The sequence below is a fragment of the Myotis nattereri genome, assembly GCF_964212035.1.
Source record: "Myotis nattereri genome assembly, chromosome: 13".
In the NCBI taxonomy this organism is placed as follows: domain Eukaryota; kingdom Metazoa; phylum Chordata; class Mammalia; order Chiroptera; family Vespertilionidae; genus Myotis; species Myotis nattereri.
Window position 1 is genome coordinate 28,076,626 of NC_138088.1, and position 23,072 is coordinate 28,099,697.

General features: G+C 39.6%; 1 protein-coding gene across 2 annotated transcripts in view; it reads left to right on the top strand.

The window, feature by feature from the left end:
• The window catches only part of FAM13C (family with sequence similarity 13 member C), a 127,070-nt gene that overhangs the window by 52,721 nt on the left and 51,277 nt on the right, over nt 1–23,072 (top strand). For both annotated transcript variants that reach the window (XM_081104472.1, XM_081104471.1), the window contains one exon: nt 18,049–18,112. In XM_081104472.1, coding sequence (XP_080960598.1) covers nt 18,049–18,112 — 64 coding nt within the window. The remainder of the gene's footprint in view (nt 1–18,048; nt 18,113–23,072) is intronic.

Below are 23,072 nucleotides of genomic sequence, written 5' to 3' on the forward strand. Positions count from 1 at the left end.
ATTGTGCTATGCTGTGGGCATTGATCTTTCCATGCCTGCCAAGGAGAAATAGCTTCATACCTTCTTAGAGCCTTTGTATCTTAAGCTCTTTCTAGCACAAGGAGCCTTTATCTTTGTCTATGGATGAGCTTCAGGGAGGATTATGAATATTTTTGCAAAAGTTTGAGAGAGTGTGTGTACTGTATTGGTTTTCAGAAGCTACTGTAATAAAATAAGCACAAACCTGTGGCTTAAAACAACACACATGTATAATCTTACAGTTTTATAGGATCGACATCCAACATGGGTCTCACTGGACTTGAAAACTCAAGGGGTCAGCAGGTCTGCATTTTTTCTGCAGGCACTAGGGGAGAATTAGACCATTTCTTTGCCTTTTCCAGTTTCTAAAGGCTGCCTGCATTTCTTGGTTCATGGATTCTTCTCCATTTTTAAAGCTAGCAACATAGAATCTCTCTGAGTATGCCTGGGAAAGATTTTCTGATTTTAATGACTCATGTGATTGGGCCGACTCAGATAATCCATGGTAATCTCCCCATCTCAAGGTCCTTACTTAACCATATTTGTAAAACTACTTTTTAAAAAGTCCTTACCTGAGGATATTTTTTTCCCTAATGATTTCTAGAGAGAGTGGGGGTGGGGGGGCAGAGAGAGAGAGAGAGAGAGAAACATGCCTTCACGTACGTACCCCTCCGGGGCTGGGAAACCTGCAACCGAGGTACGTGCCCTTGACTAGACATCGAACCTTAGACCCTTCAGTCTGCAGGCTGACGCTGTAACCACTTAGCAAACTGGCCAGAGCTGTAAAACTTCTTTTGTCATGTAAGGTAATGTAGGAAGAGGGCAAGGGATGAGGACATGGAAAACTTTGGGGGACCATTATTCTACCTACTGTTTTACTTTTTTCAGAGAAAAACTCTTAAAGTATTTATCAGAATCTCCTATGGTATTCATGTTCCCCAAAAGGTTTGGAATGACTGTCAGTTCCTCCTCCTCTAAGTCTGCTTCCTATTCTGAATTCCAACAGCCAACCTCATATATCAATGTGGCCCCCTCTGTCCTCTTTCTTTTCATCCCTCCTACTTGCCATTCCCTTCTCATCCCTATGTTACCTTCCTTGGCAGTACAGTGCCCCATCTCAGAGGTCTCAAATTTGGTGTCCTGTTGGTATATCTAGGGTGGAAATATATTTGGCTTGTAAAGTATTTTATAATCGGGTTTTACAGATCTTTGGCATTCTTTTAAAAATCTGAAGATGGGATGACCCAGAGCCTCCATTCCTACAAAGCAACCATTAGCTGAAGCTGAGAAGCTGCACTCTATTTACACCATTTCCACCCATATCTCCCCATTTCTTTATGCTCTTTGCCTGAACTCCTACAGGTATTTGATTTATAATGCCCACTTCAATCCGTTTCTTCCCAGCAGCTGCTCATCCTGGGGACTCCAGCTGATTGGAGCTAAACCCCAATAAGGTGATGGCTGATACTATCTTAATGCCTCCTTTCCCAAGATGGTGCATGTATATTTCAACTTGGATTTTCAGGGCATCTGAGTGGAGAGGCTGCATATTACACTCCTCTGGCATGCTCCTCAGTACCTGGAGCTTCTCAAAACATGTAAAATTATAGCATGGCATTTAGTTAGAACAAGAGTGAAACCTTAGTAATCATTTAATAAAACCTTCTCATTTTCTACTTTGACACCCATTGTGGCTGTCATTTGCTGAAGCCCTCACTCCCTTTGTAATAGAACCAAGATAAGCACCATCACTCTGTTTAGAGCAGTCACTTAATGAATATGTAGCAGTTTGATTGATTTTTATAGCTAAAGCCAGTGCCAATACTGTGAACCCTCAGATATGACAAAGGAAATTTATGAGTATAAGAGAAAACTAATGAAGTCAGGGACTTCTTACCCAGCTAAGTAAATTTACATTTGAGAGTGATTAACTCACTTGTGTTTAAAATATTGCATTAAAATTTATGACAGCATTAAACCTTTAATATTGTTAAAACCTCCTCTGTATTAATAGGAGTATTCTATAGCGTTGTTACTACTAATTAAGGCGGTGGTTACATTGCAAATTGAAGTTTATTGACCTCTTCATCTCAAAGTCCCCAGTTATTGGGGGTTGAAGAGGGGGGTATCAGTAAGGAAAATGGCCTTTGATGGCTTTGACTATTTTTGTGACATTCCAGATGAAAGGAAAAGCTTTGTTGCTCTATGGAAAGAGGAAGTTTTGTTGGCAGCAACTTTTCCATGGGGGATAAATCCTTTCATCTTTTGTTTTTGAGATAGATGACTTGTGTGTGTTTTAATAGCTAATTGTTTCTTATTTAAATGTTTTTCATAGAAATAAGCAGAGTCTTAATGAGTTCTGCTAAAAAGAGAAATAATGAGGAATAGATTGAGTACCCAGAGATTTTTAATAACACAGAAAACAAGGTCTGCCTTCTTGGACTGAACCAGAGCAGGAGCTCTGCCTGTTGCCAGCATGATCTTTCTCATTAGTGTGCTCTTACTAGTAGGTTTCTTTTCTTTTTTTGGGGGGGGGGGGAGGGGGAGGAGAAGAGGTGAGAGTGGGGGAGGGGAAGAGCAGGGGATGAGGTAGAGATAACAAAATAGCTTGTCTTGACAATGTTTTAAGACTCCCTGATGTGCAGCTATGTAATGAGTGGGTCCTAAAATAGCTTGCTTTGTGTATACTACATAGGAAGAGAGCCATATAGCGAGGCTGGCTTCACCCCCTATCCTGTTTTCACCTCCAAGGGTGCAGAAACAGTCTGGCGAATGGAAAGAACATTCAGATCAAGAAGTGCAGGGTCTTATCATATGTCTATCAGATGACCTGGGTCGCTTCACTTAAATCCCCAAGTCCCCTCCTCTAACAGCAGTTTGGGTCAGATGATTTCTAAGGCCCTTTCTGGCCCTTAAACTGGAAATGCTCAACATTCTAGATGTTTAAAGGATTAGACATGGAAAGACTTTAGCTTAATTATACAAGCTCTTGCAGTCACATATAGAAATGTTTCCCCCTCTCTGATGTAGAGCACAAAGAATCCCACACCAAATCCTTAAACTGTGATGGGAAAAGAGCCCACACTTGGTTATTCTGGGAATGAAACCCTCTTTTTATTTTTGGAGTCTGACCTTGGTCACTTGATAAATTTTTAGTACTTTCATTGGACAGTGATTAAGCATACAGATAAAAGGGAAACTCAGACATTCTCTCATTTTAAAAAAACAATAATAAAATAAATTAAACATGGTTACATTGGAAAATACAGAAAACTTCAAGGACATAAAAATTTCTTATAATCTTATCACCCAGATATAACCTCTGTTCCCACTGTAGCGTACATTTTTATGTTAATTGTTTTAATGTGGGCATGAAAAAGAATTGTGCCTGAAAGGGGCTTCCTGATGCACTGAATCTGTTAGAAGCACTATTTATTTCAAGCAGATTCCAGAGCATAAAGCTGGGCCAGAATGCATTCTGAGCGGAATAATAGACAAGTGGGTTAATTATCACAAGGCTGGTAAATTCATTTATGGCTAAGGTGAACAAATTTGACTTGCCATACAAATACTCTAACATAAAATATTTTTTAAATATATTTTTATTGATTTCAGAGAGGAAGGGAGAGGGAGAGAGAGAGAAATATCAATGATGAGAAAATATCAATGCCTTGACCTCCTGGTGCAGAGGTCAGTGCTGAGTCCTGAGCCAGGACTGCTGGGTAACAATTTCTTTTTTTTTTTTTTTTTTTAAAGCCCCCTTTGTCTCCTCTTTCCAAGCCCAATGCTGGACATTGACACTTCCCTAAACAGCTCCTTCTCACTACATTCACCACATTGTTATCATATTCATCTGTTTATTCGTCCTCCCTCCCACTAGATGGGGAAGTCTTGTCTATCCTTATATACTCAACAAATGGCATAACATATAATTTTCTACAGGAAACATGTTTTACAAACTTTAGTGTCATGACAGCCATGTTATGGAAAAAACATTTCTAGAGGATTGAACAAAAAACTTTGTTCTTGATATCTCAACATCTTGGAAAGCTTCTTGGCCTAATTTGGAATAGATTTAAGAGAGAAATTTCAGTAATAATGATAGGAGATAGAATGTGTATAAACATCTGGTAGAATGTGTATAAACTTAAAATCTAATTTAGAATTTTAACCAGCTAGTTAAATTGTCAGTGTTCCTGAAAACATGGGAATGAAGCTGTTCCTTTAACCTACTCTTTATCTTCTCAAGGAGGCAGTGACTACTCCAGTGCTTCTGTCGTAGTATTCATCAACAGGCTGTTCCTTTCCAAGACTTATGTTAAATACTGCACACACACACACATCATATATAGTGACACAGCTCCAACCCTTCCTCTCTCTTTTTTCTTTTATCTTTAGTGCTAGATTTAAACACATTTCTGCATAACTTTTTTATTTCATATAATTATTGAGTTTTGCCATATTCTGAAATAGTATCAAATATTGATGGCTGTGAAATATTCCATTCTGTGACTATAACATGATTTATTTAACTAATTCCAAATTATTGAGTACTTTGGTTACTTCTTGGATTTATATTTCTGGATACTGTAGTAAGAATCATTTAAAATATATTTTTTGAAATAGTGATATTTTTATTTTTAAAATATTTTGTATTAGTTTCAGGTATACAGCATAGTGGTTAGACAGTCATATACTTTACATAGTATTTCCCCTATATTTCCAGAATCCATTTGGCACCATTCATAGTTATTACAATATTATTAACTATATTGTCTATCTATGCTGTACTTTACATCCCCATGACTTTTGTAAATACCAAGTTGTGCTTCTTAATCACTTCACCTTTTTCAACCAGTTCCCTAACCCCTCTCCCCTCTGGCAACCATCAGTCTGTTTTCTGTATCTATGAGTATGTTTCAGTTTTGTTTGTTCATTTATTTTGTTCTTTATTTTCCATATATAGTGAAATTATATGGTATTTGTTTTTCTCTTACTGAATTATTTCACTTGGCATAATACCCCCTAGGTCCATGTTGTTACAATTGGTAAGATTTCATTCTTTTTTATGGCTGAGTAATATTCCATTGTATATAGTATATACCACCACTTTTTTATCCACTTGGCTATTGATGGGCACCTGAGTTGCTTCCATATTTTGGATGTCGTAAATAACACTGCAGTGAGCATAGGAGTGTATATATTCTTTCAAATTAGTGTTTTGGTTTCTTTGGATATAAATCCAGAAGTGGAATTGCTGGGTCATAAGGCAGTTCTATTTTTAATTTTTTGAGGTTTCCGCGGTGGCTGCACCAGTCTGGATTCCACCAGTGGTATACAAGGGTTCCCTTTTCTCCACATACTTGCCAACACTTGTCATTTGGGCATTTATAACAATAAAAATGTAATATGCTAATTAGATTGGACAGCCGAATGACCTTCTGGAAGTCCTTCCGGATGATCTTTCAGAGAACCTTCTGGGCGAAGCCAGAGCTGCGAGGGCTGAGCCCCTGGCACGAATTTTGTGCATCGGGCCTCTAGTTTTTTGATGATAGCCATTCTAACAGATGTGAGGTGATATTTGTGTTTTAAATTTGCATTTCTCTGATGACTAGTGACGTTGAGCATCTTTTCATATGTCTATTGGCCATCTGTATGTCCTCTTTGGAGAAGGTCTATTCAGGTCTCCTGCCAACTTTTTAATTGGATGGTTTGTTTTTGTTGGTGTTGAGTTGTATGAGTTCTTTTAAATTTGGAAAATTTACACCTTACCAAATGTATGATTGGTGAATGTCTTTTCATATTCTGTAGGTTGTTTTTTGTTGTTTTTGTTGATGGTTTCTTTTGCAAAGACTTTTTGGTTTGATGTAGTCCCATTTAAATTTTTTTTTGTTTCCCTTGCCTGAGAACATATATCAGAAAAAATATTGCTAAGAGAAATGTCTGAGATTTTACTGCCAATGTTTTCTTCTAGGAGTTTTATGGTTTTGAGTCTTATATTTTAGTCTTTAATTAATTTTGAGTTTATTTTTGTATATAACATAAGAATGTGGTCTAATTTTTTTTACCTGTATCTCCAATTTTCCCAGCACCGTTTATTGAATAGACTGTCTTTACACCATTCTTATATTTTTGCCTCTTTGTCAAATATTAATTGACCATATAGGTGTGGGTTTATTTCTGGGATTTCTGTCCTGTTCCATTGATTTATAGGTCTGTTTTTATGCCAGTACCATGATGTTTGAGTATTATAGTCTTGTAGTATAAATTGATACCAAGTAGCATGATACCTCCAACTTAGTTAATATGCTAATAATATGCTAAGGCCACTCAACCACTTGCTATGATGTGCACTGACTACCAGGGGGCAGACAGTTAACTGGTCAACCAGTCGCTATGACATGCACTGACCATCAGGGGCAGATAGTCGACCGGTCGACCAGTCGCTATGATATTCTCTGACCACCAAGGGGCAGACGCTCTGACCGGTAGGTTAGCTTGCTGCTGGAGTCTGGCCCATCAGGACTGAGTGAGAAGGGCCAGACATGCCCTAGAGCCCTCCGGTGGTCCCTCCCTGGCTGGACAACCTCCCGCATCCCTCCCTGGCCCGATTGTGCACCAGTGGGGTCCCTTAGCCTGACCTGCACCCTCTTGCAATCCAGGACCCCTTGGGGGATGTCGGAGAGCGGGTTTCAGCCTGATCCCTCAGGCCAGGCCGAGGGACCCCACTGGTGCATGAATTCATGCACCAGGCCTCTAGTTTTGAATAAGTGTGGTGAAAGTGGACACCCCTGTTTTGTTCCTGATCTTAAGGTAAGTGATTTTAGTGTTTCCTTGTTGAGTATGTTGTTAGCTATGGGTTTTTCATATATATGGCTTTTATTATGTTGAGGTGTGTTCCCTCTATTTCCACTTTGCTGACAGTTTTTCTCATAAATGGGTGCTGGATTTGTCAAATGCTTTTTCTGCATCTATTGATATGATCACATGATTTTTATTTTTCATTCTGTGTATATGGTATATCACATTAATTGATTTGCAGGTATTGTACCAACCATCTATCCCAGGAATATATCCCACTTGATATGGTGTATGATGTTTTTAATGCATTGCTGAATTTGATTTGCTAATGTGTGTTTTGTTGAGGATTTTTGCCTCTATGTTAACCAGGGATATTGGCCTATAATTTTCTTCCTTTGTAGTGTCTTTATCTGATATTTGGAAATAGGATAATTCTGGCCTCCTAAAATGAGTTTGGGAATCTTCCTTCCTCTTGACTTTTTTGGAGTAGTTTGAGAAGGATGAGGGTTAGTTCTTCTTGGAATGTTTGGTAAAATTCACCAGTGAAGCCATAGAAGCATCGAACAGACTGTCCAACCTATGAGGGAAGGCGGGGGATGAGGGGGTAAGAGATCAACCAAAGGGCTTGTATGCATGCATATGAGCATAACCAGTGGACACAGATTGGGGCAGGTAATGGGGGTTGTGGGCATGTGCTGGGGGTGGGGTGGCCGGGGAGAAGTCAATGGGAGAAAAACAAACAAAGAATGGCTTACCTGCTCTAAATAAATAAATAAAAAGTGCTGTTTTCTCTCTAGAGTTAAAAATAAATAAATAAAAAGTAGGGAGAAAAAAAAGAGGGTGCCTGTATTTCTAGCAGACTCCCATGTCCATGGTGGATGAAATCTCAGCTGATTTTTACAGCCAGATTGTATGGGCTCCTCTTCCTGACTGATACTGTGGGCTGGGGTGATGGCATAGAATTGAGGCCTCTTGCTCCTCAGAGGGGACCTTTGCAACTGAGATCCCTCCAGATTTTCAACTGATGCATGTCAATGTGGGGTCAGCCCATTTCATGTCTGTACCCTTCCTACCAATCTCAATGTCACTTGTTCTATAAATCCTTGTTATAAGATTTCTGTTCAGCTAGTCTTCTTTTGATAATTCATGTTCATTGTTCTATAATTTACTTGTAATTCTGGTTTAGTCCTGGGAGCAGGTGAGTGTAACTTCCACCTACTCTGCCACCATGTTGATTGTCTAAAAATATTTTTAAGTACATCCATAATAGTTTTCTTGGTTTGTGCTTAAGGGGAAAAGCTGTCTAGGCATTGTAATTGAAATGTTTACCAACACAAAACTTAGGATAGAAATTTTCCAGTTATTTGATAATGGAAGAAGATAGGAATATAATGGATAATTGATAACTTTGAGAGAACTAGGTAGAAAATTGTGTCGGAATTTCCGTATGTGGTGAAACCATAGAATAGTTGGCTCAGGATGGAACCTTTGAGATGAGTCATTCCAATTCCCTCCTCTCTACTTGTGTATTCTAGATATTTCTGTTTCATCCACCAGCCCTCATAGTTTTCTGGTTCAGACTGTGCTGTGGCTAAAGTGCCTCTGGTTCTAACATTCCCAGAGGATACTTGGAAATCGTGTGGGATGTGGAGCAATTCCTTGTGTGGGACTGCCCCACATATCTTAGGGGTCTGGCAGCTTTGACTCTAGTCCACTAAATGCTAGTAGACACCCCCAGCCTCTGAGCCAATCAGATAGTCTCTAAATTTTCTAAATTTCTAGGGGGTGTACCAACCCCCCCCCCCTTGAGAAATGCCAGTCTGCATGATGGATTACTAAAACTATGTGTTAGGAGAGTATTAACATAGGTACATGTTCATGATCTATACATGGGGAAAAATTTAGTTACATTATGGTATTATGTGATTCCATTTTTAAACAATAATCCTCACCTGAGGATATTTTTATTAACTTTAGGGGGAGAGGAAGGGGAGAGAAGAAGAGGAGAGGAGAGATGGAGAGAATGGGAGAGGGGAGGGGAGGAGAGGGGAGTGGAATATATCCATCGGCTATCCCTATATGTACCATGACCAGGAATTGAACCCACAACCTTTTGGTGCATGAGATGACGCTCCAACCAACTGAGCCACCCAGCTGGAGTGTGATTCTATTTTTGCTTACTGTATAATTATGTACAGAAACATATACTGGAGAGACACAAATCAACATTTTATTGGTGGTTACTTTCAGGTGGGATGACAGTGGGTGATTTAAAAAAGATTCTTTTTGATTTCCAAAATTTCCCCCATTGAGCCCATATTAAATTTGTAAATTAAGAAATTATTATAAGTAAAAAATAGTATACTATTCAGGCTATGGAACCCTAATATATTTGTTAAAATCTCTGTAATCATATGATGTAATTTTATTTTCTGTTGTGTTTTTTTTTTGAACTATTATCTCAATTTGAGGTAAACAGGAATATTGGGAGAGTGTTAAGAGAGAATGGATTTATTTTTAATTTTTGTTAACTGAAGGAAACAAGGCATTTTCAGTGGTACCTGTGGCTTTTATGGTTTGAATCAGTTGGGATCAGAAAGCAAATATTAAAGGTGACTTTTATAGGGTGAGATGATGCTTAAAACCAGAATTTCTGTCCTAGATAACTCTTTTTTGTTTGAGTGTTTTATTCTGTGGATTTGCCTCTCTGATCATTAACCCTCCCTTGCCCCTCAGATAGACACTGACCCAGGTTTTATTGATCTTGTGCCAAGACCATATTGGTAAGGACAGCTTTGTGTTGAAGCATGTATAGCACTCGTTGTTTGCTTCTAAATAAATAATAATGGGAATTCTAACATATGTACTCTGGGAATAGGCACAGAGGTGCCGCTTGTTCAGGACACAGACCAAGGTCTGTCAGGCTGGAGTATACTGCACTGCGGAGAGAATGTGTGTCAGAAAGGTCGGCAGTGTCCGGGCTGCACAGGGCCTGGTAGCCAGGGTGTGGATTTCGGATTTTAAGTTCAAAGAGAAGCCATTGGAGGTTTTAATGGGAATGGCATGCTCAGATTACATATTTTAAAGACCACTCTAAGTATCATGTGTTGTGGGGAGACATCTTGCAGGCGAAAGCATCCCCCTGGTGGGAGGAGATGGTGGCAATGAAGGAGGCAGGAATGTGACAGGTGAAGATAGATGACTCATGACTTTTCCCTTTTGGGAAAGAAGGAAAACTTTTACGAGGAACACATAGCATTTAGGCTTAATATTAATGCCTACCCAAGTCCTCTGTGCTTTTTGAAAGTTCTCTTGTTTGTTGAGCTATCCTGGTTTATGACTTTAAAAGTTAGTGTGGGGAGGCCGAGTGTCAGATGTAATATCACAGTGCCCAGTGCCATAAGTCTTTAATATTCATCAAATATTCATATCATTCAAGTTAGCCACCCCACCCCAATTACTTGTGAACCCTTATACCCTTCACTGTGTCTGCACCTGAACCAGTTCTTCATTTGTGTTATCGCTGCAACTGCACCTGAACTAATCCTTCATTTGCGTGTTATTTTTTTCTCTGTCCCTGACTGTAAACTCCGGAGAGACAGGGATTATGTCTCCTTAGTTACATTGCTCACTTTCTTACAGACAAGAGAGCCTCATAGGAGGCCTTGGGTACAGGGAGGTGACCCCAGGAAGCAGGAACACAGGAGGAGGAAGAGCTGACAGCAGGTGTGTAACTGAACACTCCCGGTGACTGGAATTAGTGCTCTGAGGCCTCTCTCAGGAACTTTGTAGAAAGTTCTCAGATGTATCCCTCTGAAAATTGGGGGCTGCAGTGTTTATCCATACATTCCTCCTTCTGTTGCCCCTGGGGGAGGTAGCTCTCCCACACTTCCAGGTGGAGGGAGCCAGCTCTGCCTCACAAAATCCTTGAGGTTGAAAGTGAAGAGACTTGGCAGGTGCTTGAGAGGGATAATGTGAGTGAGCAGAATTGTCCGCAGAGCTGCAGCACCTGCTACGACCACTGGGCTTCCTGGGCTCAGTCCTGCCTGGCACAGGGAGCAGGTGTCTAATAATCACTTATTAAATGAATGCAGTAAATGAGATGATATGAGCAAAGTGCTTTTATTTCCTGCTCAGCAGGCCAGGTGCTGCTATAATTATTATTGATCAAAAAGTATTATTGGGATCTCAGCTCCCACTGAATTCCCTGTCCTCGGCATCCCTTCCCAAACTCTTCCTTCCTGGTTCACGGGGTATTTTGAACTATACATATGTCTCCTTCTCCTCCTTCCCTCTGCCGATTCTGACACTGGTCTCGTTGTCTGACGTGCTAGCTCACCCATTCTCTGGGCATTGGAGTGGTTCTGACTGTTTCTGGGCTCCGTTCCCAGCCCACCAAGGTGAGGAGAGGTATTTATTTCAATGCAACTGGGCTGCTTTATGTTTGGAGTTTCTCATAGTGTCCCCAAGGACACAGCACTTTCCTTTTCTGAAATGTGTCCCCTGAAAGGCCAGGCCAGAAACACCCAGGTTACTCTGTCCTCACAGAAGTCCCTCACCTGTGTTTTTTAGCCATTGGTCCCTTCCCAGGTTGTTGCACCTAGACCAGTGATGGTGAACCTTTTGAGCTCGGCGTGTCAGCATTTTGAAAAACCCTAACTTAACTCTGGTGCCGTGTCACATATAGAAATTTTTTGATATTTGTAACCATAGTAAAACAAAGACTTATATTTTTGATATTTATTTTATATATTTAAATGCCATTTAACAAAGAAAAATCAACCAAAAAAAATGAGTTCGCGTGTCACCTCTGACATGCGTATCATAGGTTCGCCATCAGTGACCTAGACCTTTGGGCTAATATTTCCCAATTAGGGATCTCCTGGGACGCTTGTTAAATATGTTACCAGACTACTCCTCTGGAAACTGTTTCAGTGAGTGTGGGGCCTAGGAACCTGTTTTTAATAAAACAGGTTGATTCTAATCTTCAGAGAAGTATAAGGTGGGAGGTGAGGGTGGGGCTTGGGCTCTAGCTACTGGGGGGGCTTGTATTAAGGATCAATGTTCTGCCTCTGTCCATGACACCCAAGTCCCCTCTAAGGGAGTTCATTGACCTGTACAAGTACATGCATTGGGTCGGAAAGTCAGTTCGTGAACATTTGACTTCTAGTTCTGTTTTCTGCTAGTGCTCTCTTTGAGAGTTATTTTAAACTCTGTGCCTTGGTTTCTTTATTTTTGAAGTTGCCTGCCCAATATTTAATCTCATTCCTTTAGCATAGAAATTTGGGGGAAAACCAGTAAGAGAATGCCTTTAATACAGCTTAAACTCTCTAGAGAAAGAAACTTTATAATTTACTGGCATTGAGGATTGTTATTGTTACTAATAATATTACTGGAATTAATTGGCCTCTTGTCTGTGTCTGCATATAGAGCTATTGTTTGTTCATAAAGAATGTTTTGTTCAGAGGGTTGTCCTCTTGGGATATACCTTTTGTTTTCAAAAGAGTTTCAGGAAACCATAGTCATACAGCCTCCTGACAGTCATCCGGGTATACATTAGTGTTTCCTGTGTTGCTTTCTAATGCAGACTTTCTAATATAGAGGCTCAATTTACGATAGTAGATTATCTAGAACTCTTATAATGTGGCTCACGGGAGGCGCTGTCTGGCTTTCAGGTTCTCACTCTATGAAGCACGCTGAAAAGTGTGTTGGATACTCTCCTCTTACTCTTTCTGTCCAGGTTTTCTAAGTGTGGGTTGCAAAGACACTTGGTAATCCTCAGCAGGCCTCCTTGTGGAAGAAATGCATCTACTTGTAGGAATGAGAGCCATCCCTCCTGTCAGTCCTGTTGGCATGCTACACTTGGAGGAGGGAGCATGAGTTTTATCATGATCATTGTACGTATTCAGGCATATATCAGAATTGGTAGCTGCCCACATGTGAGTTCCTACTATGTGCCAGATACAAGAATTAGCCCTAGAATAAATGTTAAGCAAGACTCATGAGAAAGAGACAAATCAAATGATTATACAAATACATATTTAGAGACTAAGAGATGGCACACAGCAGATGTAGAGGACCAGAATACAGTAAGACATATAAAAGGGAAACCTGATTGGCTGATAGGTATCTAAGGGATGAACGGGGTCATTAGGAGGGAAAGTGGAGAGGGGAGAGCATTGAGGGCACAGGAAGAGCATATACAAAGGCCTGAGGTGGAAAGGGGCACGGTGTGTCCACAGAACTGAAGGAATGCAGTGTAGCGGGAGCAGAGAGGGAGACTGATGGGAACTGAGGTTGAAGATGTGAACAAATGCTAAACCTTCAGGATGTCATAATTTACTTTAAGAATTTTAGTCTTTATTGTAAGTGTAGTACAGAAAGGTAGTGGCATGGTTGTTGTATGGGATGATGTGGGGAGGGTAGAGAAGTAGGGAGACTCAGGGAGGCAGTCCAGAGGATAGATGATGGTGACTTGGCCTAAGGTGGTGGGGAGAGGACAGATGCAAAGGTTATTTGGGATAAGAAATTAAAGGACTTGGTAATAAAAAAAGCTCTTGGGTTTGAGGGAGAGGAAAGTGTTAGATAACTCAGATGTCTTCCACAAGCAGTTGGGGAAGCCTTTCACCGACTTAGGGAACACTCTCATCTGCCGACTTAATTATGGATAGTTGAAATGTTGCTATAAATCAAAAATCCTATGCTAAATACTACTTCTTCACAAATTATCACATCTGTGGTTTGACATTATTCTTGGGCCAAGAAAAATGTTTCCATGCTTTGTGCGTTGTGCTATTTTGAATTCCAGTCCACCTCCTGGAGGAAGGCCACTGCAGGCTAACCCTGCAGGCTGGCTCAGCACATGCTTTAGGGCTCTAGCAATGTGGGAACACCGAAGGTTTTTAGAAAAGTTGCACCTCAGTCAGCTAGCCATAATTTTTCAGTCACAGAATCCAGCCGGAAGCTCTTTTAATATCAGCAAACAATTCAGTTTTGTATTTCTCTGCTGAGAAGTGCTTTTATTTTGAATTACATCATGGTGCTGGCAGCAGTGGTGTGGTGGCACAGTGGGACAGCAGTGGGGTGGTGATGGGGATGGTGATGGTGGGGTGATAATGGTGGTGGTAACAATAATGGTGGTGATGGTGGAGTTGTTTGAAGGCATTGCATTCTGATCAGTATTGAGAGCCATAATCGGGCTCAGGAGTCCACACTACATTTCCCATTGCCGGACTTTGGGCTGGGTGCAGGGATGTATTGAAGTTGGCAGAGACCTCTGACTGCCCTACTCACCATTGCCCTCTCCAGAAGCATGCATTTGATAGAGACGTATTTGATCTATTTTCGTTGTTGTTTTGGGCAAAGGGAGGAAAGAGAATTGGAGGGGGTTGAAACACTGTGATCCAGTTTTGAGTTGAGGCCAGCTTCTAGCCAGGATTGTAAATGGCCCAGGCAGTATCTTTAAAGATCTTAAAAGAAAGGAATTTGAGATACCTAGCTACTGTTTCAGTTCGCTTGTCGTTGCTGAACTTCTTCAGTGAGAAGCTTTTGTTTCTGTTTCCTCTTCTGCCATGACCTTTGTCTTTTGTAGTCCATACTCTCTTATTTCTACACGGAGATTTTCTAGCAGTGTGAGCTTGGACAGTCCTTCTATGCGTGCTGTTCTACTTGTCTTTCCTTCTTTTTCTCCATATTAGCATCTGGTGCACCAAAGATCACTGGTTTATTTTTGGGGGTTCTTTCTCCTGCTACAAAAATATACATTCCATGAGGGCAGAAACTTTTTTTTATTCGCTGTTTTATTCCCAACACCTTCAGTGGTACCTGGCACAGAGTTAGGGGTATTATAAGCCTAATCTCATATTACCATGAGGATGAAACAAAATAAGATAGGTAAACTGCCTGGCAGTCACAGCCTGGCATGGTGAGGGATGGTGAATTGTTCGGTTCTTCTTGACACTCTTCTTTCCCGTAACTTCTTTCTCTTCAGCATTTAGAGTGCCATCCTGTTTAGCTTTTTACCTCCTTAGTGATGTGTCCATTTTCTTCATGGCTCTTCTTTCTTCTGTCCCATAACTGGCCACTTTCAGAAACCTGGTTAGTGGTCTTGAGGAAGGATGTCCCAGCTTTTATCTCTTTCAGCGTATTCATTCATAGGCTTCCATTACTGTTACTAATAAAATGTATAGTTATCATTATTATGGTATTTTATATATGATTGTAGAATGCACGTGTTACTTTAATGTAGCTAACAGTAGTAACAAACATTATTCATGAACTGTCCTTCCCATGATGAATTGCCCCATGAGTAGGAGTTATTATTATCTTCACTTTACAGATGAGGAAAATGAGGCTTAGAGATGTTAATATCTTGCCCGTGGGTACACATCCCTCCTAAGTGGTAGATGGAGAAGTCATTCTGAGATCTGGTTCTTCTGTTTCTTCATTTATCCATCCATCCGAAAGACCATGTGGCAGTCACGATGCTGAGCTCTGGCCGCACAATAGGGAAAAACCGATGTAGAACCTGTGATTGCTCATCGCTGTGACGGTCACCACTCTCACTCTGCTGAACACACTGTAGAGCGCCCCATTCTAGGGTGAGCCTTGGTTAGGTATTTTCAGTTCCCTATTTTAGCCTCACCTCAAGCTTTGAATATCTAAATCTAAACTCATGAATTACCTGTCTTTATGCCTGCTCCTCACCAAAATTACATGCTTTCATATCTCCATTAGGAAAACCACATGTCATTTTTCTTGTCACACAGGCTCAAGACTTTGGAATAATTTTGATTACTCAGTTTCTTGTACTTTATAGTTTGAATCCCCACCTAGGATGTCTTGATTATTTTATCTTTGGAAACGTATCTCTGACCTGTCTCTACCTCTCCAGTTCCTCTCCACCATTCAAACACCAGCTCCTATGTGCTGATCCCTGATTTACTGAAATAGCATCAAGGCTGAATGTTAGTTTTGTGCTCTGCTTAAGATTCCACTAATCGTAAGACTCCTAAAGGCATAAATGCAGCTTATCGATTATTAGTCCTCAACAATGTACCAGGCACTTAGGAGATACTCCAATGATTAATAAATTAAAGCACCTTTTATACTTAGACCACAATTCTCAAGCTTGATCTGGAGGTTATGAGAATTTTTTTGGAAGATCATGTGAGTATATTACTTGTAGGCTAGTCTGTGCATCTCAACAATGAATATTATATTTTAATTTTATTTATTTTTAAGCTTCATCCAAGGACATGCTTAGAGAGGGGAAGCAAGAGAAATAGAGAGTGAGAGAAAAAACATTGATCTGAGAGAGAAAAACATCAATCCGTTACCAGCAACCCAGATATATGTCTTGATCAGGAATCAAACTGGCAACCTTTCATTGCACAGGATGATGCAAAACTAACTGAACCACTCTGGCCAGGCCATACTATATTTTTAAAACCAAGTCTATATCTGCTTTCTCCCATTAATGTTCACTACTTGTGCATTTATTTTACCATCTGTTGGCACCAACAACCTAGAAAAATTTCTGCTTGAAAACATAAATATTGCCCAGCCAGCATGACTCAGTGGTTGAGCATCAACTTATGAACCAGGAAGTCACCATTCGATTCCTGGTCAGGATATATGCCCAGGTTGCGGGCTCCATCCCCAGTGTGGGGTGTGTAGGAGGCAGCTGATTGTTGGTTCTCATCATTGATGTTTCCATCTCTCTCTCCCTCTCCCTTCCTCTCCGAAATCAATAAAAATATATTTTAAAAAAACATAAATATTGTTTCCATTAAAGAACAACACTTCCATTTTTTTGGTGCTACCATAATTTATAGAAACACAATTTGAGAACCACTGTAAATTACAAAGAAATTATGAGCCATGCAGCGTTTTAGATATTACAGGGTAGAATAAGTTAATCCCTATCCCTAGGAGGGTTTCCCCCATTTTTCAGGAAAGACTACTTTGTATTTTCTGAAGCCCTGAAATCACTGTGTTTGTGGCTCAGAGACTTGATGGGCATAGGATGGGTGTGCCAGAGGTCTTCTTCCTTACATCCTTGCTTTTCTCACTTGAACGCTCTCTCTCCGAGCTCCTGGTTGGGACCCTTAGCCTTCTACTATACTTGGGAGGGACTTACTGGCTTGTGCAGACATGGGAGACATCAGCATGACCTATACAATTTTGTTTGACCATCTCTTTACCTTTCTCATTAGAAATGAATTGTTTGCACAGTTAGCAATGCCTGTGGACTGAAAGAACCCTGCATTCTTAAGACTATTTCAAAGTGAGGCTCGTGGGATTTCTAAATGTGCATCCTGACTTTTAGAAATCATTTAGAGGACATGTATGCTTTCTTCAGGCAGAACAACAACAACTGTAAATAATTATGTCCCCAAATAAATCTTTTTATAAATGACTTAACACTGAGTAAATCTTTCATTCATTAAGATAGCAGGCTTTTTAATGTGGATAAGAACTGTCATTTACTAAGGTTATTATATAATAGTCTGCAAACTGCTGCAGAAAAACTTGAATGTTATAAAATAGATGCCATTGGACCATAGCATTTGATGAATCATGAGTTGGAGTTGAGCATCTACCAGTTGTGGAGTTTTTTTATTTTTTTATTTTTAAGCTAAAAAACAAAACCCAAACAAACAAAAAAAATCCCACAAAAACGATAGAGTAGATTTGTCTGTTTCAAGTTCTTTTTCTTCTATTGTTAACTCTATAGTGGCAAAAGCCAGCTTCACCATATTACCCAGCAATTGCTATACCATTTATTGTGATAGCTGAGAGGCCAAAATTTCCAAAAGCTGTTTTCAGTGAACAAAATGTGTCATTTTTTAACAACTGTATCAGATCACATTCCATGCTGAGAAGAGTCCCTCTATGAAGATCTGTGGGAAGGACCTTCTGGGACAGGAAGGGTGAAGGTTTGAACAGGGAACTAGCATTATGTGTTAAAGAAACAGACGGCCAGAGAGGTTGGAGTATAGGGGACAAGGATGAGCATGATAGGAGGTGGAGCCAGGGAGGCTGGCAGGATTCAAACACTGTAATGTGTTGCAGACCATTATAAGGAGTCTGGAATTTTTTCTATGGGCAGTGGGGTACCACTGAAGGTTTCTAACGGATATAGACAGATCTGTAGCCACCAGCTTTAAATGTGCCCTGTTGAAAGGTTTCTTTTAAATTGAAATAATTCTTCTTTGTATTTTATAGAATAGACCAGAGGGCTGCCATTTTACCAAAGGATGCTTTTGAAACTCAGCGGGACTTAAATGAGGTAGGTGCGATCGTTGGTTGCAGAAACATGAATTAGCCAATTATGAAAGCTATTACTGTTTTTCCTAGGCCTAGGAATTCTCTCTGATAAAAACTTTTAAGTATTTTTGCTCTTAAGCGAACTTGTTTCCTTTGTCCTTCTTTGGGTAATGTTATTCCTTGCTCTGGAGCAGACACATTTAAAATATTATTTGTAGGGCTGCTCACTGTGTCTTGGACCTGAACCAAGCCCAGCAGTCATTTCATTACACTCTTTTCAACTTTGCTTCAGGATTGGATAGCCATGGCTGGCAGTTACATTTGTAAAATTTTTCTCTTAATTTGATTTCATATCTCTCTTTATTCTAACAGCTTTTGCGGTCTCAAATATAATCAATCACGCTTGCTATTTATCCATGGAACATGAGTTAGTGTGGTGCTTGCAACACAGCCTTAGTGTGTTTTGAGACAATGAAGCCATCTTTTCCAACCCAAATGGTTTCTCACCAAACTGGATATCGCAGTGTTAATAAGCTTGTTCTAGATTTTCTTTGAAATGTATAATTTAATTCTTCTGTTGGAAATCAATATAATAAAAGTGGGATCTCTGTTATGAATGCCTTGACTTATGACATTGGTGTGTAATACTGCCTAGTTGTTCTTGTCCTCATTGTATAATTAAGGAGCAGTGGGTGGTATATCTGATTAGGATCATAACAAAAATAATGAAAAGACTTGATGTTCAGATGCCAGGAAGAGAAATGATGGGCTTCAGGCAAATTTTTCATTTGTCATTTAAAGATGCATCTCTCTTCCCCTTCCAAAGAGGAAAAAAGTAATGGACTGACTTTAGGTGATACTTTTAAACTGTAGAACTTAGCTGAAATGAATAGCTAAAGGTAAACCAGCTGCCTGATTGAATCAAGTTAAATAAATTACTAAAGTTGTGGAAATCTCCTAAAGATAACAATACAGAACACTGCTTGTTATTTCTTTGTGCCTGGAGACAGCCTTCAAATTCCACAATCTCATTCATGGTAGCAAGAGTGGAAAAGAATTTAAGAATCTAAGAGAAAGAGGCAAGAATATGAATCAGTGAACACAGCTTTTTGCCCCACTGTGAACAAGCAAAGTGCTGGTTGTGAAGAAATGATGCTTTGCTTTGACACAAATGACTAGAAAAATGAAGTGGTTGTAAGAGTCAACTTGTGATAGGTTCCCAATATTTGGGAGAAACTGGTTTGTGAGTTGGAAACCCATGAGATTACTTGATAATTGCAAAAAGCTCTATTTGAAAATAGGCTTTTCTGTATTGCTTCACTATTGTATTTGCAAATTACATGGTATGTGCCAGCTCATTGCTCTGGCATTCCATGGGTACAAGAATGCTAAATGGAGACATGCAGCCAAAGGAACAGTCAGTGCCATGTTTTAAATGTGCACTCTTCCATGGAAAAGGGGTGATGCTGATCCAGACAGATCGATAACAGTGAGTGTGTGCTCAGAGTGGCTTTGTTCCAATCGGGGTAAATTGTGTGTGCAGGCCCTCATCCTTTCATGAAGTTTCTGTTGTGACTGAAATTTGGGGACAGGAGGAAACCTTAGAAAAGCTTGTGGAAGGCATCATGAGTGGGTCCAGACCGTGTGTTCAGACTTATTGATGGAGACCTCCTATACAGTAGAAATGTATTTAACTGCATCTTTCCCACCATTTCCCAAACCTACGGAAACCACTCTTTTATGAAAGAACCCCATAATAACATTTCTTTAGGCATCCGAGTCCTAAAGGATACAGGTGGGAAACATGCTTTAATATTTTTAATGGAAATAGAAAAGACATAGAAGTGTGTATACTGTAAGTCACAGCTGGATGAATTCTCACAAAGTATGTAACAAGTCCCTAGATCATGAAATAGAACATATTAGCATCCCAGACGGCCTTTTGTACTTTCTCCCATTCACTACTCTCCTATCAGGATAACTGCTCTTCCTACTGACATTGGTTTGTTTTGTTTATTTTTGAGCTTTTTAGAAACAGACTCTGTGTACTCTTTTGTGTCTGGTTTTATTTACTCAGTATTAAGTTTGTGAGAATTATAAGTGTTCGGCATGTACTTTTAGTTTTTATTCTCCTTGTTGTAACCCCTTGTATGGTTGTTTCCAATTTTTGACAATTATGATCAGTTGTTACTGATCATAGTTTTGTGTTTTTTTTCATTAACTGTTTTTTGGTCTCCTTGCACAGCTGACTTTTTATCGGAGTATTCCTTCCATCTCTAAATGGAAACGTAAGGTAGAATTATTTTTTTATGTTAGCTCTCTTCATTGTTCTTTATTTCTTTACTCCCACCCCCAGACTTCCATTTCTCTAAAAGAAACCCACCAGTTCCATATTTGCTCTCCTTCTCCACTCCAACTTGCAAGTCTAAAGCCAAAAGAGTTTCTTGAGCCTTTCATGAAGCATGGTCCCAAAATATTTTCCAGACCCTAAATAATAATGAATTGAAATCCTACATATGTGCCTTATATTTTTCCAAAATTTCACTCTATTTCACTTCTGCCTTCTGAATAATAGATAGAGCTCAGCTTAGTTTGGTTCCAGAGCTGGTATTTAACCCCAAGGTCTCCTATACCCACAAAGATTGATTCATGGTGTAGCATATCTACATATGAGCATCTGACTTTGTCTGTGTCCCCCATATTTTCCCAGTGAACTAAAAAACTCACTTCTTGTTTTTACTTGGCTCGTGTATAGATTTGATTTCTGCCAGTCTCATGTTTCTTCTGCTAGTCTCAAGCTCCCAGTTTTTGACCTTGGGTACCTTAATAGAACTTGTATCTCTATTTGATGAGTTTTGGTATCTTTGGGACTATGCTATAGGAGTTGGTTTCTGAATAACTGCCATTGACTTGAGCTGTCAGATTCTGCCTCTGAGGTATCAGGAGATTTTATTTGTGGTGTCTCCTATATCCTGATTGAAAAATATTCTAGACTTGAGATCTGTCAATGTCTCACTCACCTTAATCCTTGGTTTTAGTTATTTCCCCAAGTCCATGTAATTGGTAAGCATTCGATAGATCAAAAAGTTATTGAAGGAAAAAATGAAAGAAAAACATTGTTTTCCCTTTCCACATCCTAATAGATCCCATTCCTAGTTTCAGTTCCAAATAAGAAAAATAACAGATGTATAAAGAAAATTAATGGGTCTTCCATATCCTGAGAAAACTTGTCCAAATACTTTTTTCTACTTCCCAGACTGCATTTCATAAAGCACCATTATCAGCTCCTTTAGTTTTTCATTTGTAAAATTGGGGCAGGTAGTTTTGAATTTCAGTTTGAACAGTTATTGAACCCCTCACCCCCATTTTCCCATTGCTTATAGAATTTAGTCATATGTTTCCATCAGGGATGGAATGAGGTGAGTTGCCCTAGGGTTACTCTGGGATAAGGCCTCCTCAAGGGCAGGCACCTGAGGCCAGTTTTGGGGAGTGAATACTAAATAGTACTATAAAAGTGACACATGTGCTTGACATTCTTATCAATCTTATGAGAGGAGGAGGGAGGGCTATGTGATCCTAGGTGAAGAATTGAAGCTGATTGAGGGCCTGAAACAGTAGAGTCCTCCTAAGAAACAGACTGAAACTTTGGATCAATTTGGACCTTCTGTCTAGTTCTGCCATTATACTTGCTCAACTCATGTCATCATCCTATAGAAGGAAATGGGCACCTTAAAAAAATGTCCATGACTTATGTGCTCAGGAAATATATTTTATTTTCTTAACTGATAGATATATTTTGAAGGTATTCTGCACTTAACCTTTGTATAAAGAAAGTTTCTGCTGTGTGAATAAGAGTTTGTTTCCATTCACATTTTACCTGGAATTGTAACGATTCTAGAGGTAAGGTCAGCCACAAGGCAGCTGGCCCTAAAAGACAAATGTGGTTTTGGTTGCTCTTCTATGGATTTCTTCTTTCATTTCCTTTTGAGGCTTGCTGGCTATGAAACTGTCTTATGCTGACATAGACCAATCTACAGTTTATCCTCTTTAGGCCTAAGTTGTCAGTTTATAAATATATTTTTAAAAGTTTGCAATGGCTTAATAAGTTTACCTAAGGTATGTCAAGAACAATGAAGCAGATACTCAACTTTGTAATGGGAAAATAAACAAAAGCTACACCAGTCTTTTGCTCAGGATAAGTCTAGCTCTAATGTGAGGATTTCAAAGTAGCTAAGTGTTAAGTGGTAATTGAAGGAAATACTTTTTTTTGTTTTTTTTTTTTGTTTTTTTTTGTGTGTGTGTGTGTGTGTGTGCCCCCAGAATCAAACTATGGAGATGTATGGTTCTCACTAACTAAGACTCTAAGTGGAATGATTAATCATTAGAACAGAGAAATCTAGAACTTTACCATAATTAAGAGGATAGAATAAGGTTACTTTCAGAGTTGAGAAGGAGAGAGAGAACAGATAGAGGTTGTTCTTAGAAGGTTTGAGATCCTGGAAGTTTTTGTCAACCTGCTGAAATGGCCAGCCATAATTAAGTGGAAATGGTGTTATAATTGAAGGGACTGAGGAATTATGGGGCCAGATATTAGTATGTTTATCAGCCTGATGTTGAAGTAACTGAATATAGGAAGGGCCACTGATGGAAAGGAAGAAACCAACCTAAATGGAAGTCACTGCATCATATGCATCCAGGTCAGGGAATAGGAGAAGAAGACATTGCCTTTTATAGGGGAGAAGAAATTGATGGACTTAGCAGTGAGAGTCAAAAGGGTAATGCTAACCCATCCTTCCCACCCTGCTACCACCTTTCTAATTCTGGGAGGTGGGGAGTAGGAAAAGGAAATGGTTGCTGAAGTTAGAGAAAATTCTAGTTCCATTGCTCCCTCAAGAGAAAAGTTGGCATAGAAACACCATTTTCCTTGGTAACCAGTTAAACCAACAAATGCTCAATAATGACCTAACATCAATAACAAGTTA